General features: G+C 38.7%; 3 protein-coding genes across 5 annotated transcripts in view; 1 reads left to right on the forward strand and 2 right to left on the reverse strand.

The window, feature by feature from the left end:
- The window catches only part of uba7 (ubiquitin-like modifier activating enzyme 7), a 36,476-nt gene extending 33,243 nt beyond the window's left edge, over positions 1–3,233 (forward strand). The window contains exons 23-24 of the mRNA XM_067587099.1: positions 1,279–1,361; positions 2,818–3,233. Coding sequence (XP_067443200.1) covers positions 1,279–1,361; positions 2,818–2,950 — 216 coding nt within the window. The 3' untranslated portion in view covers positions 2,951–3,233. The remainder of the gene's footprint in view (positions 1–1,278; positions 1,362–2,817) is intronic.
- A 1,046-nt stretch (positions 3,234–4,279) lies between these two features.
- On the reverse strand, positions 4,280–6,838 carry inka1b (inka box actin regulator 1b). Its single transcript, XM_067587100.1, has 3 exons — positions 6,689–6,838; positions 6,546–6,598; positions 4,280–5,323 (listed from the first exon to the last, which is right to left on the reverse strand). The coding sequence occupies exons 2-3, from the start codon at positions 6,546–6,548 to the stop codon at positions 4,403–4,405; spliced, it is 924 nt and encodes a 307-aa protein (XP_067443201.1). The 5' UTR covers positions 6,549–6,598; positions 6,689–6,838; the 3' UTR covers positions 4,280–4,402.
- Positions 6,839–8,340: 1,502 nt separating this feature from the next.
- Positions 8,341–19,675, reverse strand: part of gnai2b (guanine nucleotide binding protein (G protein), alpha inhibiting activity polypeptide 2b) — a 42,328-nt gene continuing 30,993 nt past the window's right edge. For 2 of the 3 annotated variants that reach the window (XM_067587112.1, XM_067587113.1), the window contains 6 exons: positions 16,591–16,751; positions 13,969–14,097; positions 11,762–11,891; positions 11,147–11,300; positions 10,788–10,980; positions 8,341–9,506 (listed from right to left, as the gene is read on the reverse strand). In XM_067587112.1, coding sequence (XP_067443213.1) covers positions 10,790–10,980; positions 11,147–11,300; positions 11,762–11,891; positions 13,969–14,097; positions 16,591–16,751 — 765 coding nt within the window. In that variant the 3' untranslated portion in view covers positions 8,341–9,506; positions 10,788–10,789. Of the gene's footprint in view, positions 9,507–9,604; positions 10,124–10,787; positions 10,981–11,146; positions 11,301–11,761; positions 11,892–13,968; positions 14,098–16,590; positions 16,752–19,675 lie in introns of all 3 variants that reach the window. The other variant, XR_010928149.1, reaches the window with a different exon arrangement.

A 19,675-nucleotide genomic window follows, 5' to 3' on the forward strand; every position in this document is an offset into this window, starting at 1 on the left:
TTAGTTTATTTTACTCCCATTTTCACCTCAATAAATTCACAATAAATGCACTCAATCCCAACGTTATTCACAAATTCTGTCACTTACAACCTAGATTTTGTTATTGGCAGGTAAATTGAGCCATTGTGAACTGTACAAAATTTTGTGCTGCCTTGTATAAAATACAAACTGAAGCTTCACACTAACAGATCAGGTTTCAGGTTTATTTAATTGCTATTTCAACCATATTCACATAAATATACAACAAATGAGATGTTGCTCCTCCCTGTGATGAAAAGACTGTTTGAATTTAATCGTATTTCTATGTTACAATGTTGGGCAGGTGACATGAGTTTAAATCTGATTTAATGTCTTTAACTCATTGATATTCCTGCTCCATCATTTCTGTACCAGCTGAATTATCTCAGCAGTTGAGAATAAACAGGAAACACATTAGCTCCTAGCAGCCTTGACTTTGTTGCATTTCGACTTTGTCCTGTTTAGTTTCTTAGTTTCTCCATCTTATCAACAGTACCAGAAGACAACAGCAACAAATGATACTCAGATACTCAGATACTGTGATGAATGCCAAGCTGCCTCTTCCACCATCACATTGTAGATCATTGTATCATTAATCATAACATTTGTTTTTTTCTGACTGCTACATTACAGTATAAAAGTCAGTTGATCAGGCACTGAATAAGATGATTGCACACCATATATCCCAGAATCAAATATTAATAACACATATAAAAGATACTCCATAACCCTGCTTTTGTTTGGGATAATACACTAACCCTGTGGTTTAGTAAGCCTGTCTTATTGTTCTTGTATATATATGTATTTACATCTATGCATGTGCTCAGAAATACACATCACTTATGCCCTGTAAGACACTGTGATTATAATGCATATTATATAGGTCAAACATTTCTCAACACATCAATCACAGGCTGTTTTTTTAATGCACTTCTTGCCCTGAAAAGATGTTCAGTAAATTGATTCTGCTGGAGTTTGTTTTGAGGGAAAATAAATTGGCAAGTGTTCTTATTTGCTCCACATTTTGTTTAACCTTTGGCTGGCCAGGTTTGCCTGGTTTGTTTGTGGAGACATCGCAGAGTTTCCTGAGCTGCTGAAGTCGTTTAAGGCCACAGGTCACCGTCAGACCTCTAGCTCTGCTATCTGCGGTCTTTGCAGAAATTTAGTTTGCATAATGCATGAAGGCATACTCCATTCTCATCTCTGTTTCTTATGTTTTGTTGTACTGCAAATGTAATTGAATTACTTGTCTTTGTGCAGGAAAAATACGGCTTGACCGTCTGTGGCCTCTTCTACGGACCTGCTATCTTGTACAGTGATCACAAAGAGAGGCTCACGCAGAGGTACGTCCAGTTAAGACAAAGATACAGTACAGTTTTACAAATGCATGGCTACACACGACATGCAACCCTGCACGCACAAACAGTGACAATAAGCAACCTCCCTTTGTTTGTTTAGAGGCTAATGTCAGGATGAGGTGTTTCCTCTGGGCCTGTGAGGAGAGAGCCTGTTGACACTTACACACACTCACATGCATCACTAACCACACTGATGATTGAGACTGCTCCTCCTCAGGTTTCTTTCTGTTTGTTTTGGACGAGAGTTAAAGAGTTAAATTAGTGTGAACTTTTTTTTCTGCATCTGAGAAGCCACACTGTTCAGGCCTGTTCAGCAGTGTAGATCATTAAAGTCACGTTTCATAAGCCTCGGGGTGTTAGAAATGAATCAGTTGTCCCGTGCTGTGAACTCTCCTCATCAGTTAAAGAGGTGAGTCAGAGCAGAACATGGGCCCTCAGGGATATTTTCACTCCAGTAAGAAGGAAAAAAATGTTATAAATCAGGTTCAACTTCGCAATTTTAGAGGTAGCTCATTGGCTAAATTGAAATATTGATTATTAGTCATTCTTTTCTTAAATCTTGCTGTTATCATGTTCATCTTGGAACAGACTGTGTGCAAGTCCTTTGCTGTTTTTGATGCTTAAGTCTCTTGGGAGCTGGTGTTGGTTAGATTAAGCTACAGGGGGAGAGGGGCAGAGTGCTGGCCATGTGGACAGCAGGCCCTACATGACAAATGCCCCCTCGAGTAGTCACTTCCTGTGCCTCTAACTTCCTGTGTTGGGCATGTGCAGGGGGAACTAGAAACTTGAAAACACAGATGAGATGAAAACTCATTAAAAGATAAGGCTTTAAATATTTTATGTATTTGTTGTTTTTTTTAAATCCCATGAAAAAATTAAAACCAACAATGTGTTAGTTCATCTCATTTGTTCCTACTGAAGATGTAAATCTTTTCAAACAAGTCATGAATATATACTTTAATTTTCAAAAAAGGCTAAATAATTTCCTGAAACAGCTGGGCACTGCAGATATTAGCAAATGTTACTCAAAGACGAGTAAAATTCCACATTTGTTGGGGACAATTTTTTTAGCTGCATAATGCACTAGTGAGTATTTCCAGCAGCAAGATTGTGTATGTGAGATTGATTTTTGACAGTTATGGGGGTCTATGGCACAGATGAATAAGATATATCAGGCGTTGGATACACAGACAATACTTAGTGAGATCAATACATTGTTGGTTTTGGTCTTTTTATGGAATTTGTTGATGATAAGAATAGGCAAATTGTGAAAGATTATTGTCTTCTGGCAGGATATTTACATTGATGAAGAAACACATTTTAGAAGCTAAATTAATTTAAATGTACATTATAATGAGTTCACACATACATGAATTGGATGCTTTTTCATTCACACTCTTACTGGACAATGTTCATTTATATATACTTCACTTTTTTGCAGTGTGTCTGATGTGGTGAGGATGGTAACCAAGGCAGACATCCCTCCACACAAGAAGATGTTGGACCTAATCGCCTCATTTGCTGAAGATGAGGACTGTGAGACAGTCCCAACTATCAGATACCTGCTCTTGTGATGCCATCAACACCAAGTCTTCTCGAGTGAACAGTGAAAAGGCATCGCGTGGACCTGTTTCAAACTGATGAAGCAAATCCAGCACTCCTGGAACCTCATGTTTAAATAAATGCTCTTGTTGTCTTTTAAATAGATGAAAGATTTTTTTTTTCCCCGTTATCTCTTTATCTATTCCTTTCCTTTCATTCCACAAATGCTTTTGAATAAATGCACTGGCACACTGTGATCATTTTTACTGTTAATCACACTTTGATTATGTGAAATGAATAATTCCACTATCACACTCTCTAATAATTTGTCCTACCCTTAGGCATGTCCCAGAATTACTAAAGAGTGTTCGATGATTGATATCCAATTCCTCATTTGGGCTTTTTTTGTCACTTTATTATATGGCAAAAGAGGAACCTTGGCAAACTGAAATTTCCGTTGTATTATTAACAAAAAGTTTTCTTTTTTGTTTGTTTTTTTACTCTTGGTTTTGATTAACATGTAAAATGTGTGTTTTTGAGATGTCAGGCTAAGGGGCTGTGTAGATGCTTGCCAGGGCATATGGATTAGATGATCTCGGCCTGCTGGGGCAGTGCTGGACTGGTTTCAAGGTCTAATTCAGGTCAGACTGAGTACAATGTTGAAAAGATGCAGGCAGTGCAGGCAGTTGGCGCATTGGGTACAGTGCTTTGACGATTCGGGGTGCTCTGCCATATAGATACAGCTGTCATGTGTAAATATCTCTCCGAGCACATGTGCATTCCCCTCCCTCATTGAAGAATCCCTGAGCTGGTTGAGTGGAGAAGCTGGACTCATCTACAAGGCCTCCGTCTGTCCTCGGATGGCTTTTATGCTTGTTCTGCCCTTTTCACAACCTCAGTGTGTTTCTCTTCACACCCCCAAATTGTTATTCTGTCATTTTTAGCATATTCTGCTCTCCTAGCTGGGTGTCTTTGAATCAGAATCCTCTTTGTAACTGTTAATGCAACTTTTTATAGATGTACCTTTTCATTGTGTAATTGGACCTGCAATTGAAGGATGATGCTCTTTGTGATTACATTCTGTTTGAACAATGCAATGCAATAAATAAGTGTCTATGAGGAACCATGTTTTATCTGTTTACTTCACCAAGAGACGTCAGTTCCCTTACCATCTTTTCAATTGTTCTGTTAACAAACCACACCACACCCAGTTTTACACCATCATCATCACCATTTACACCAAATTTACTGGGTTTACAAAGCTTTAGTGTGTTTTCTGTGAGTTTCTGTGTGACTTTAGATGTTGATAAGTAAATAAATAAATAAATGAGGGCTAAAATAATTTGACTTGACAGAAAACATTCCTTAAATACAAAAAAACTTTATTTCAGAAGAATTGACATTGCAGACAATATCCAATTATAAAAATAGAATCATCTTAGTGAAATTTGTGTCAAAAGGTTGGTCCATAGTTACAGCCTCACTCAAATGTATCCAATGATGTCATTGCATATGATTGGTTGTCGGCTGCCTGTCTTCATGAGAGCGGTGAACTGGTGGAAGTCAGTGTCCAGTTCATGTAAGCCTGTGTGGGATTGGTGAAAGAAAGGTTTGAGAGCCTGGAGTCCCACAGGGCAAGACATCCGTTTTGGAGCCTCTGCCGCTCTGCTGACCCTCGTTGAGTCTGCTGGCCTCTGCCTCACCTCCACACTTTTAGACATCCCTGCCAGTCTCCTACGCATGTTGACCAAAATGTCTTTGGCAAGACGCCGGCCCGCACTGGGCTTTAGTTCTGCTGGCTCAGGACACTCTGGTAGGTCCATCCAGTTCTTTATTAGGTCAGCAAAGCTGTTGTCCCCCAGAACCAGAGGCTGTCTGTTCCTGCTGCGGCTCAGCAGTGATGTTGTCCAGTCCTCTGGGTCACTGGCCTCAAAAGAGGTCCAGCGCTCCAGGCAAGCGTCCGAGGTTGATTTGGGCCGGATACGGCCAGAGGGTCCCCTGTTTGTGCGGAGGCAGGCAGAAGAGGAGACTCGCACATTTCTGGTTCTTCTTAGCACCACACCTTCATCCTGCCAAGAGGCCTCAGAGTAACCTGAGTCAAAGTCCAGACTCTTTTCACTGCTGCGGGAGCCTTGTGCCAACCGCTCATGCTCTTCCTCCTCCTCCAGGTGGCTGGCCAGACAGCAGGCAGAGTCATAGGTGCTGGCTTCACTGGCTTCAGATACACGTAGACGAGTGAGTCGTTCCTGCTGTGCCCTCTGTTTGCAGAGCCGTGATACGGCGAAGGACCGAACACATGGTTCACTCAGTGGCCTCGGCTTGCTTATCTGCTTCAGGTCCTGCAAGGATCTCATCATGTACTGCATTTGGTCCCGGAGGCAGTCAGTGGAATCTCCTAAACACAGCTACACAAACAGAAAAAGAAAAACACTTAAGAGTTGCACTCAGAATTTAGAAAAGTCTATTTCAGAACAACACGTCTGTCAAAACAACATAAAGTAAGAAAAATATGGTTGACCACTGCTGCAAACCACAGAGCAGTGAGGCTGTCTTCCAACATATCCCATCATGCCCTGGCCAGTCTAACTGAGGCTTGAACAGTTCCCTGTGTTATTTCCAGAGCTGAGCCAATAAGATTTTTACCAGCTGAGATCACTCTGCGCTATGACCATATAACAAGTGAGGCATTCCTGACAAACCTCAGAGCAGCTTTATGGAGACCATCCCATGCAGTATGATCCCAGAAAATGAAAAAGTCAGAGCTCTGAGAACAGGATGCACATTTTATACGGGGGAAAACTCTCCCTGCTTCCTCAAGCTAGAGGGGAAGTTTGAACAAAGTAGAGCTGAATCGTGGAGGAGTGCAGAGCCACATATCCTCTCTGGACTCCTCTAACCCACAGGATGTTGACTGGTCTGTATTATGAAGCCGGAAATGACAGCAAGATTTTGGAATTACCCAAAGATCATGTATCATATATGAATCATACTATCATCCAGTCATCAGATAATCTGAAATCAGTGAAAACCAACTCATGCAAAAATTGGTTTGCAGAGTTCCATCTATACAACATGATCTTTATGAAAATTAAGGAACAAAATATTGGCATTTTACCAAGTTTTCTTTTGGCAGAGAAAATCTTTAAACTTTCCCTGATATACTAAAAAGCTCAACTTTTTTATATCATAGTTATTAAAGTGTCTTTGTTAAACCTCTCTCTCTGCCAGGGTTTGGCTTGGGGTAGTAAGGACACCACAATGCCAAGATGTTATCACAGCTGTGGGTGCTGAACCATTTGGCCCCTGGGGGAGACTTATCTGACATACAGAGACATCCTCAGTGGGACTCTGTGGACAGACTTGTACCATTTAAAATACCCTGTTCTCCTTGGCTGCTTTCACACAACAGGGAGAAGCGATTCACCCAGTTGTAAGCTTTCAGCAAGGACAGTTTGGTTTGAATTAACTGTTACTTGGGGGATTAAAACACAGTAGTTCTCCAAAAACTTTTCAAAGAACAATCATGAAAGGAAAAACATTGAGAAACAGTACAAAACAGGGTGCCATGCATCCACAAAACTGTCCAAATAATATCAAAGTGAAGGGAAAAAAAGGGGAATAAGTTACCATTGTTTAAGAGTAAGTGTCTGCAGTGAAGTTTAAGTCCCAGTTAAATGTTTCTGCAACGAAGAAAGGATACATAAGTATTTTTTTTTATTGTTGTTGACACTTTTAAAGTCATATAGTAATTTAATAGAAATGTCACTCACCTTTGCATCTGTTGTTAAATTCAGCACAATCAACAACTCCGCAAATTTACAGTTTATTGGAGGTGATGAGTCGCTCTGAGTCCTTACTCCTCTAAACCAGATGAAGGTCTGCACGCGGACTTTGACGGTGCTGCGCTTTTGGCCACAGCAAATCAGCACAGCGCGTCACAAAACCAACCAATAGCAAGTCGCCTGAAACAAGATACCTCCTGGTGTAAGTAGCGGTTCCTACTGTAACTCGGTTGTACCGCGCTAGACTAGGACTATCGACATCTAGATTTGGATAATTATATATTAAATGGACACATTTGATTTAACAATAAGTAGATCAGAACATCAACTTATAAAATCAAACATTTTTTAATTCAATTTCACATTTTTATCCAGAAACTATTAAATGTTTCAAATCACCAATGATTATAATTATACCTTTTCAAAGATTAATTCATTTTTAGACTCTCAACTCTTCATTTTAGTTTTAGAATATAAAACTTCAGAGCTTGGCTTGGGCGACTGCTGTGACTGCTTATGTGCTGATTTTACTGAAAACTACATGTCGCCACCTTGTGGATCTTTGTAAACAAGACTTCCCATATTACCGTTCCTCATTGCCCCTGTATATAAACCTTTTCACACCCTTTCTTTAAGTCTGTGCAGAGTGTTGTGTCTCTTGAAATGTGCCAATGCATACGGCCCGTTCACCATTCTTTTCCTAATGGATGTTTTGAAATGCAAACATGCTACTGGGCTCAAGTTAAGCCCTCATTTGAATTTGCAGATGAGAGGATCATTCATGACTGCATCACCTCACCTCACCTCACCTCTTTGGATGTTAATGACACTTTGTATTGTAGAATTCAGCCAAGTGCAGTGGTCAAAGAAGTGCTCAGATCCTTAATTTAAGTAAGAGTAGCAATACAACGTCAAAATATCCTGTTACGAGTAAAAGTCCTCACCTACATTCAAAATCATACTTAAGTTAAAGTACAGAAGTGTTATCATCAAAATATTGTTAAAGTATTAAAGTAAAAGTACTCATGAGTGATGACTGATTATTATATGTGACATTATTAGATTGTAAATGCATCCATGAGAAAGCAGAGTTTCACTTTTAACCTGTTGAGATTGAGCTAGTTTTAACTGCTTTATACCAGTTTAATTTAGTGGTTACTAACTGAGGTTGGGCATCCTAAAAAGGGTCACAAAATAAATGTGGGGGGTTGTGAGATGATTAATGGTGTAGGAAAGAAGAAAAAACAAAGTTCTGCTTCACTAACTTGTATTCAATTTTTGGACTTTGCTCACAAATTGTAGACCCTGTGGCTTTTCTGTGTGAGCCATGGGGAATTAAACATGAGTCCTTTTTTGGTAAACTCTGATACACTTATGCAATGCCAATGCAATGTCCCACAACTGTGCTGTGCTCTGACTCATCGTCTTATAAGTTTTACAGATATATTTCTAAATTTAAGCATGGAAGATAACCTTGGGATCAGGATATGTGACAAAATAATCTCAACTCAAGGTCCACAACAGTCTTTATGGGTTTTTTTTCTTTTTATAGTCCCTTTTGTTAATTTTTAGTAAAACATTGATCCAGAGTAATATGCTTTTTGTACATTTTCTTTCAACACATCACACTATAGAACAGATCATGTGACCAAACTTTTATTTACATTTAACAAGTGACTGACTTTCATCTTAATATCAATGAACGAGTATCATCCATTTGTCTCAGTGTTGTTGTGCATTAAATGACGGGTTATGTGAACTGAAGTGGAGTAGAAATAGCCCTAATTCACACTCTCAAGATAGCATGTCTCTAAAGAACAAGTGTAAACAGATATCAAGGCACAAACATATGTAAAAAGACTCGGAATGAAACGAATTGTACAGAACAATCTATGTTAGGAAAAGACATAACCACTTAAAAATCTTGCAGATATCTTAAAAGTGACACATAGCCATTTTTGTTTTGTTTCTTTAAAGAAGTTACTTAAGGAATGTTATTCAGTCTGTGGGAGGGTACAGGCTAATCTATGGACAGTCATGCAGAACAATGCACTATAGTACAACTGTGAATATTGATTCTGTGTAAACATTGTACAAAAAACAATTTGCTTTCATCCATTTCCATTCTCCATGCATGTTTGTTTTCTTCTAAAAATAAGCTCTGTGCAGTCAAAGGTTTCATAAAATGCCAACATTAGTTAACATAAGTTAATGTGATTTTTATAAAAAGGTGTGTTTTTTTGTACTGTATCCTCTTGTTAACCTTCAAAAGCAAAATGGAAAGGAAAATGAAAACCTAAAATTAAAAAAAAAATAAGCAAGTGGTTCTCAAACTGGTTCTTGCAGATATTAAGGATGAAAAATGCTTTTAATTTTGTGCATTTTCTTTTGCTATTTGCAATGATGAAATAATGAGTTATTATTATACGTTTACTCTTCCAACAATTATTTTCTACTTGAGCCAGTTGGCTAATATAATTTATGTTACAAATCTAATATAAAAATTGCAATTCTACTGTGAGTGCCCTTGATTGTTAGAGGTTCTCGTCCAATTAGGTTATCCTTGGTCAAATGTCTATTAACAGGCACTCAGCATGAATAGTATGAGGGCCCCTGATAAAGAGCAGTAAGAAATATATATATAAAAAATGATAACACATTAGACAGAGAATGTGATGGTTGCAAATCAGTGATTGTTGAAATTCTTTCAGGTTTCCCCTCTAGGAATCAAGTCTGTTATGGTTTTCATTATGAAAAGCAGTAATCATCTCATGGCTGTTGCAGTCTGTGTGTGTTGGGAATTGTCCTGCATGAAAAGAGAGATGACAAACAAACACAGCAACATTAGATAAACACAATATAAAATGTAGACAGAGGACCTGTTGTTCCACTGATTTAACTTACCAGCACTCAACTTTATGTTTCCTTATTTATCCTGCTGAATCTGGTCCTCAGCAATGAAATCACAAACGCTTGAATCAGTTTACATTACACTTACTAAACACAACATGCAATGTTATAGTAATAAAGGATGGGAGGTTGATTTTTGGTTTTATCTGCTAAGGTTTGGGGATGTCATATTCCATTTTTGGAGTATCGGTTTATTTGTGGTGATCACAGTAATGCCATTTGAAAAACTCAAGTCCGACCGAATCATGCCTGGCTTTGTGAGGCAAGTCGGTAGGTGGTGTGATAAATGCATGAGGTTGTTTTCAATATCCACACTGTGGCCAGATTTATGCCCACACATGCTAAATTTATGCAGGAATGGGAGACAGACCACATTAGGCAGTGGATTTTGAAACTGAATCTGACCTGGGAGCAAACACCTGACAGTTAATGTGACCTGGCAGGTTGCACCAAAAAGGCAGGTGTAATGACCACAACCACAGTCAGTTTGTTGAAAGTCCACTACAAGTTGTGCTGTAAGAAAAAACATCAATGTAAGCAGTTCAACAGAGTGCATTATTCTTGCCTGTTTACCAGTCCAATAAATACACATGATATAATTTGTATGTAATTAAAATGAACTACAAAATTAAAGCTGCTAGAACTTCTCAATTTTTACTTTTAGGATAGCCGCCATTTAGGAGTAAATTAGGGCTGCAATTAATTATTATTTTCATAATGAATCAATTTGCAGATTATTTTCTTATTCTTTTAGTAAATAAAATGCCAACAAATAGTAAAAAAATTCAACTGGAATTTCCTAGAACTCAAGATGATATATTGCCTGTTTATTACCGACCAACTGTCTAAAACCCAAAGATTTTGACTTTGCTTTTTACAGAAGAATGAGTAAATCAGCAACTATTTACATTAGAGATGCTGGAACCAGCTGATATTCATGCTTAAAAATTACTTAAAAGATTAATTGATTATTAAAAATTGTTACCAATTTGATTAATTGATTCATTTCAGCTCAAGGCTGAATACTGAGTACATTACTTAATATACTGTATCTTCTGAGCTGAAAGAGATGTCAGTCCTCATAAACTGGGTAAGATAATCACTAGGCCACCAAAATGACATAAAGGCTGTTCATGAATAGGCTTTAAAGTAACAGCCAGTCGTCCCTCCATCCTACCTTCAGAAAAGACCACAGTCTTTCAGGTTGTTCTTAATAATGACGTCAGTGACAGCGTCAAAGACAAACTGCACGTTCTTGGTGTCAGTGGCACAGGTGAAGTGGGTGTAGATCTCCTTGGTGTCCTTTTTCTTGTTCAGGTCCTCAAACTTGGTCTGGATGTAACTAGCTGCTTCATCAAATTTGTTGGCTCCTGGGAAAAAAAGATATAATCGCAGGACAGATGACTTTTCCCGTGATCTGCCAGTGAGTCACCACTCTCCCAACTGCAGCCACAGAAATCTATCTGTACTAAGGTTGTTTAACTATTAAAGTATTGCTCTAAGGTGCAGTATTGCCTCTGATATTCCACTGCATACCTGTGTACTCTGGGAAGCAGATGGCAAGAGGGCTGCGAGTAATCTTCTCTTCAAAGAGATCCTTCTTGTTCAGGAAGAGGATGATGGAGGTCTCTGTGAACCACTTGTTGTTGCAGATGGAGTCAAAAAGCTTCATGCTTTCATGCATTCGATTCTAAAGAGAAGCACAATAGGTCATGGCTTATGGCCTCCACCAAAGTGCAACAACACATCAAAGCTGCCACCAGGGGACAATGTTGTTCAATATTTCAAATGAGATGAATAAGCAGTGCAGAGGAGGTGCTGATGTAAATTCATAAGCATTTCAAGAAATTGAGGTTGAATAGTTCAACTCACTTGAATAATTAGCTATTAGTACTTTTATTACATAATTACACACTAGTGGTTCAACTATAAAAGGATCGTTAAAGTAAATTGAGCTAACTTTACCACCTGGAGCTCACTATTATTAAGCCATAATAAGGAGGGATGGGTGATTTTAAATGCCTTGTAAAGACTTAAAATCTAAAGTACCCCATACTAAGAAGGAGCCAGAGAGCAGATTTAGTTCAGTTAGTAAAGTTATATCATCCATGCAGATGAAGACATTCCAGAAGGTGTTTTTTTCCTCCTTACCATCTCCTCATCCTCAGCTAGCACCAGGTCATAAGCACTCAGCGCAACGCAAAAGATAATAGCTGTGACTCCTTCAAAACAGTGAATCCACTTCTTTCTCTCTGAGCGTTGGCCTCCTACATCAAACATTCTGCAAGGGAGATAAAGCAAAGGAGATACATTGTATGTTTGTGTGTATGTGGTAGGGGGAAGGCGGTCACTGTGAAAGACAGTAAGGTGAGGCTAATGGAGAACAGGGTGTCAAAGTGGACATTTTGGGAAGAATTATGGTGAAGAAGGAAGGAAGGCAGGAAAGAAGGAAGAAAGGAGAAAGTTAGGGTGACATTCCATCCCTGGATGTACATTAAGATTTCATGAGGTTGCTCTGAGAACAAAAGTGGTGAGGAGGTGGAGAAGTAGCCGTCAGATATCTGATAAAAGACTGCAGGGTCAATGCAGCCTGTAAGAGGCAAGTCTTTATATTCAGAGCGAAGCACTGGTTAATGGGGAAGCTGAACACTGTGATGGAAGCTGTTAAAGGTGTGAGCAAAACCCTACAGATGGCTGAGTTGACATCAGTACACCACACCCAGGATAACTGCCATACTTTGATCATGCAGAGGACAAAAATTAGGTTTAGTAGTAGTGGACCCTCAAGAAGTGGCATCTTGACAAATCTAAATTAAGCAATTGTCAAAAGATGACATTTATCTGTATCTAAGTATTTCAATTCCACACTTATTATGGCAAACAGGACAGAATTATAAAAACGTGACTTTCTTCTTATTGATTTCCTCCATGCATTATTCAGGCCAAATATTGAGGCTGTGCCAGGAGGTAAATATCGGAGAGTTTATCAGGAAGCAGGTCACGCCAGAGCCATGTGGCTGCTGCTGCCTTTTTTTATTAGCCAGATCTGTTTAGTTGGATTGAAAACTTAAGATCATCTCACCAAAGCTTTGAGACAAACCACTAAGATCAGTAAAATCAGAAGAGACTGTATTTCTTGTTATTATTACACCCACGTTCTCTTCATATATACATTCTTCTATAACAGGAATTGGATGTCTATCTGCTGCAGTATAGACCCTGCTATAAATGTTTAAACACTCACTATATATCTCACACATCCTCTATTAAGAGACATATCTATACATCCATTATTATCCCACACAAGTGCTCAGGCTGGGTCAGAGCATGTTTTATGTAAGGTTTACTGTACCATGGAGGACATACTCAAATGTTAGCATTAAATAAAGCTCTGGTTTTATGCAGCGAGAGCAGGGTGGGCAGGATCTATTTTATTTACTCAGCTCTCAGTGCAATGGTGATAATTAAGATTTTAATTGCTGGTATAATTTGGCTTCTGAGTATCTGAGTTGCACATTTCAGGCCAGGAGGGTCAGTCGCCCTTTTGATGCAATTAATGTTGAGACCATAATTAAGTTGACCCATTTCTGTTAAACAAGGTACATGGCCAGCTTTCATTATGGTTTTGTTTTGCAGTTTAAGAGCAAGTGTGCAGGATGCTGACACTGTGATGTCACCATGATGTCACTGTTTGCACTTGTAGGGGGAAAACAATTGTGATTATGGAGAGGCTCACTTGGTAACTGCAATTATTGGCCTATATTTACCCTGTTATTTTAAAGGAGTAGTTAAACATTTTTGAAAATACACTAATTTGCTTTCTTTTTGCGTGCACATACATTAGATTAATATCAGTCTCCTCACCTCACTCCTAGAAAAAAAGCAAATAAGCATATTTCCTAAAATGGCCAACTACTCCTTTAATGTCCAAGCAAGATTTATGCATATGTGATCTCTCAAAACAGCACCAGTTGCATTTTATTCAGTTTATTGGTGATATTTAATGTGCTCATCTGTCTGTATTTATCATCAGACAAAAAAAATGATTGATATAAGTAACTGGGAATTTTAAATGTTCACCAACATGTACACTGCAAGCAAGCATCAGAAGTGAGCGGACACTACAGGGTCAGATTACCACTCAGGTTACTTGATGTCAAATACAGCCTGTGACTGTGTGTTGCTCAATGAGAGTGCCCTGGACTCACATTGTTTGGCTAAAGCACTTGTTTTGATGACAGGGAGACAGGGTGAGAGAGGAATTTCTTTTCTATTTTTTATGACTTTATTTATTTTTTGTTTCCAAAATATCTGAAGTCTATTAATATTGCTATGAGGTCAGTGCTATATGGCCTTACTTGAAGTGCAGTTCCTTGAAAGTGAAATGAGTCTCCACAATGCCAGTAGTCTTGACCCGAGTTCGCAGCACATCCTGCTGGGTGGGGATGTAGTCTGCTTTGGCTATCCTCTCCAGGTCATTCAGGTAACTAATAGAGAAAGAGAGACACAGCAAGAGAGAGCGAGGGTGATCACAATTTCAGTATGATTTGCAACCTGCAAGAGAGAGAAAAACAGAAACAGTTATACACACACACACACACACACACACACACACACACACACACACACACACACACACACACACACACACACACACACACAAACACACAGGTTAATGATGCACTTGTGGTGCATTAACATCCGAAACAGTCACATTTTACTGGACTACTTTGATCTGTAAGGGACTCTAGCAATTTAGTGAACTTCACTCTGTGGAGTGAGTCATATTCTGCTGCATTCATTAAACAGACTAAATTTTACTTGACAGCATTTCATTAGACAGTTTAAGTACCTTTTAAAGGATTGTGCTAAGTAGAGTCTTGTAATAATCAAGTTATAACAAAATACATTGCACAGGTTAATAAACTGGTTGTTAGCCGCCCAAAGTTGCAACTCTGAACTGTGGTTGGGAGAAATCAGGTTTAATTAAGCCTGACTTATGGCTGTAACAGGTCGAACCAACTCAGCAGTGAAGGGTAGTGATGTGAGGTCAGTTCTGGCAGACAGCTGGGGTGCGCTGCTCAGCAATTGACTGTTGGCTAAGTCTCAACTCCCTTTGTTACTGTTGCTGCACCTGTCCTTTTCATTCCTTGGTCAGGACCTATGCAGTTTACAATGGCAGATTTGTCACTCACTGTAATTTTTGACACAATGATTTCACAGAGGAAAAGTAGACAAAAACAGGCTTCTGGTCGGTGACCATTAATTTTGCTGGCTGAATTGACGACTGTTGGTATTGTATTTTCTTGAAGCTTTCTGGCTGTCTAATTTTTGTAGAAATCTTTTTTTTCAGTGCAGCAGGTAGCTAGTAAGCCATATTGCAAACAGCATAGTATAGAGACAGTTTAAGTTCAGACGGTTATTTAGTTCTGACACAATGCTTAGCCAAGCTATGGGTGGACAATTTATCATTCGCTTGTTACATCAGCTCTTGGGACAATACCACTCTCCCAAAGGTTTTATTCCTGAGATGGTTCACCAAATACATACAGTAATTGCTCCTGTGTTAGCTAATGTTAAATGTTATTTATTGTTTTGCTCCACTTTAGTGAATTTGATGTATGATATTAGTAAAAAAAAAAAAAAGATTATTTACTTGATCTATTTAAATACAAAATCCAAGGCGATCAGTAAGGCTCAATAAGTGAGATCATAAAAGTAAAATTAATAATTTTTGGCTGCTTTTCTTTAATGTTCACTCTCCTTTTAGGTCCCCCTTCACAATCCCCTTTTGCCTTTTTCCTGTTTTCTGACAGACTGTTGGTCAGTAGGGGAGTGTGGAAGCATGCCCTACTTATACAAGCATTGCATCATCATCCAAGGCCAGCTGGGAGCTTTAGTGGCCCAGCCAACCTATGCTTCACAGACAGAAAGAGATATCTACAGCATCTCAGTTATACAGATCTCATCATTCATGTATGTTACGTCCCATCTGACAAGACCTGTCAGACCTATTGAAGGGAATAATAAAATGATAGATGATTAAACATTTTTCTGTCTCATCATGGCACCTATTACAAAATATTTCCACTTGGTCGAATGGGATGACAGAATAATTATGAACATATCACACAAAGCTTCATTTCAGTATATTGCATAGCTGCAAAATCAATTATATTATTTTCAACCTGTCCTAAAGTACACAAAGGAGTCACCTGGGGGATTTATTATCACATCTCAGTTCTCAAAGTTTACTTGGAGGCTAATTTTCCTTGAAGTAAACACAATTTTTCAAGTCCCACTTTTTCATCCCTCAAGACAAACTATTCTGCGCTCTGCTTATCAGGTTACAGTATTAAAGAATCAACCCCAGAGAGGAAGAAATAATCACTAAATAGAAGTTATTGGACTATCTTTCCGGTCTCTATAGCTCCTTAGCGAAGGCAAAGACAAGTTTACAACGGCAGAGCATATGAGAGAGGCTGAGAGGACGTCACCATTAGATCCATTACAACACCTAGAGAACAGCCTCCCTAATGGCAGCAATATTCATAATAATAATAATATTATTACGTGACCAAATATGACACAGACATCAAATGAATCAGCACAACCATCAGCCAAATGCAAACAAACATCAAAATCTATCTCAATGTCACCTTCTGAGCTGTTTTATATTATTGTGACAGGTATGCAGGAAGAGAAAATGAATATATTTTACAGGAGGTTTCTCTCTTGGCCACATTTATATTTATACTGGTGAAACACAGAGTTTGGTGTATGCAGGAGCCGATTTCATATTGATTAATGTATAAGTGGAAGAAGATATGCAGAGACAACACTGGTAGTGACAGCCTGAATATTACAAAAGTAAGTAGAAAATCATGGATTTAATCAAAGAGTTACTTTCGAAATACAAACATGCATTTGATTCGTAATTGGGATCACAGAAGAAAATACACACACAAATTCAAACTCACTATGCTGCAGAATCATTGAGTTGGTATTCTCGCGACCGTGCGAAGCAACTCTGTATACCGCTGTCAGCCCACAGTCGCTTGATCACATTGGACAGGTCATCGGGAAAAATGCCCTGTTCTTCAGCGGCCGCAGATAGAGCAAAGAGCTGCTGGGCATCGTCCTGCAGGGGACAACAGGGACACAGGACAGGCTTGTGGACTGTACTGCCAAAACATACTTGAAAACGGTTCCTCCACACAGGATGAAATAACCTAACCTGTATCAACTGTATTAATCTGTGCATGGATTAAAAAATACTAATGCATCATTCAGGACACAATACAGTAAATTTTGGTAATTACATGTTTATGAACTATAGAGACATGGGCACGCTTAAGGAGAAAACATTAAACACCAAGAATGATCAACAGACAGTGACGAATCTTCTTGGCCATTTAGTATATGGATAAATAATGCTTTTTCATCAGGCTGTGTTTCTGAACTACTGCCAAGGAAGCAGAGGTTATGATTGTAGCAATATGATGTGATGATGATATCACTGATAAACCCATGCCAGCCAAACTGGGCTGAGCACAAGTGAGATATGTGAGATACATTGGTGTGACTCAAGGTAAACAGCATGCAACATTGCTATAGCAGAGTGGTTTGATTTCCTGTTGTTTGCCACCTTGCATGTGTCTCTGAATTCTCCATTTTCCAGTTGGGAATTAAACAATCCTCTCCAAGCTTTATCATCAATGAGTGAAATGATAAAAATATAAAAAAGTAATAATTCATTCTTTGTCTTCCCCATGCATTTGTGTGTGTCAGCATAGCAGTTGGTCTAGTTTATTGTGATTGAATAAGAAAGTATTCAATAAGAGTGAAAAAAATATTATTAAGTAAAATGTCTGTCTCAACATGCTCACCTGTCAGGCAGCGACTGCATCTACACATCTTTTGTGGATATAGTCATGTTTTTAGATCTTTCATAGATTTCCTTCAGTCAATTGATGTTTATTTACCTTGTTCTTGGTGATCATTTTCATTATTGATTAATCTGTTGATTATTTTCTTGATTAATCAATTAGTTGTTTGGTCCAGAAAATGTCAGAAAATGGTGAAAAATGTCGATCTTTGGGATTTGGGATTTTTTTTCCCCCAGGCACAGTGTGAGAGTTCACTGCTCCACTCACATGATTTTCCATTGTTTTGAGGGTAGTCCCACCGAGCCATGACTCAAGTCGAGCTGTAAGTGTTTTTCCATTACACAGCACAGCAAAGTAAAATTAAAATATTTGCATTTTCTGAAGAAAATGCGCATGAGAGCTGCAAGCTGTTAGCTGCTGCTCTAATTTAAAAAAAAATCTTGTAGCACCACCTCCAAGTGAAATTGTATCAAATGCTACGGACTTGTTCAGCATTACCATAGAACTTTGCTGAATTTGGTTACCATGGAATATTACATTTCAGAGATATGACAGTTAATAAGTAGTATGGTGATGGTTTATTAATGGACACAAGGGCGGCTGTTGGTGCCATGCTTCAATATGTCATGCACATTCTCATGGAGAACTTGTGTACTAAGTTTCATTTTATTATAGATAACAGAATTGTAGAAATATCATGTTACTAACAGTAATATAGTAAACAGTAATATTACAGTAGCGCCCCCCTGTGGGTAGAATTGTATCAAATGTTATATACTTATATACACTGCAATGTGGCTGTATGTACAACATTCCCAAATCTGCTTGCAATCCAATTTAGCACTGAAGAGTTATGGGCCGTTAAGGGCATCAGGCCACGCCTTCAAAAGTTTGGTAACCAATTACAGACAAACAGTAAGTGATACCCAAAAACAAACTCATAAGTTTTTTTCAGGGTCATCCAAATATGGCACGTACCGAGTGTACCAAGATTAGATGAAATACGTGCCAAAAGAAGCAAAAAATGTGCTTACAAAAAAAAAAATCCAAAATGGCGGAACATTTTTCCAGGTGCAAATGGGCGTGGCCTATATCAGTCGAATCAGCTTCATCCAAGGAACACCTTATGCAGGTATTGTTTTGCCACACCTCACAGTTCATGAGTTATTAGAAATGAGCATATTGGAAATGAGCATAATAGGTCCCCTTTAAGTTCAGCTGTTGGAAGTGATTGTATCTTTGAAACTGTGATACATTTGTTTTGCAATGTGCTTTCTGCTCCCTCAGCCTTAGCAGAAAATCGCATGAATGATGTTTGAGTGTGCATGTTTTTGGTTCATTTACATTTTTTGTATTTCTGCATGCATGTGTGTACACATGCAGAATCTGTATGTGTGTGTGTGCCTTTTCACATTGGTGTTGTGTGCAAGTACGGGCGGGCTAGCACACTAATTGTTATGTGTGAGAGTCTGTGAGAGTATTGTCACATACACACAGCCATTTGACAAATCTGTCAAAGGGGCGGGTGGGGATGGGGGGGGAGTCTATCTATCCATCCTGCTAATGACCGCAGCAGAGTCCTCAATCTCTCTATTACAGCTTCAGTTACAGAACTCATACACTGGCTTCACTGTAAAATCACACTGACACACACTCTTCCACAGGAATGAGTTCAGCCACTGTTAGACCTTGCTGACAGTTTGTTCATAGGCTCGATAAGTGTTCACAGGGTGCAGAAGACTGGATCTCTGCCTGAAACTGTGACTTGTTGATATTGATGGCGGCGTGTGTATTTGTGTTTTTTGTGTGTGCAGGGTGTGTCTGTCTGTGTTTGTGCAATGGTTTGAGATTCAGTATGTGAGTTTGATTCATGGGTTTATGAGCTTCTGTGAGTGTGCGTTATTACACCTAATGATTATTTCCATTAGCGATTAATCTGATTGTTTTGATTACTTGATTAAGCATTTAATGTATAGAATGGTACAAATATGCCCATTTACAATGATATGACACAGAGAAAAGCTACAAATCGTCACATTTACCTAATCATTGACTTAAAATCAATTAACCAATGATCAAAATAGTCATAAATTAATTTTCTGTTGATCCCCTTGTTGATTAATCAATGGCTGGTATTTATGCTCCATATTCCTAATAAGATGCAAACTGAGGTTCG

The sequence above is a fragment of the Thunnus thynnus genome, chromosome 4, assembly GCF_963924715.1.
Source record: "Thunnus thynnus chromosome 4, fThuThy2.1, whole genome shotgun sequence".
Taxonomy (NCBI): domain Eukaryota; kingdom Metazoa; phylum Chordata; class Actinopteri; order Scombriformes; family Scombridae; genus Thunnus; species Thunnus thynnus.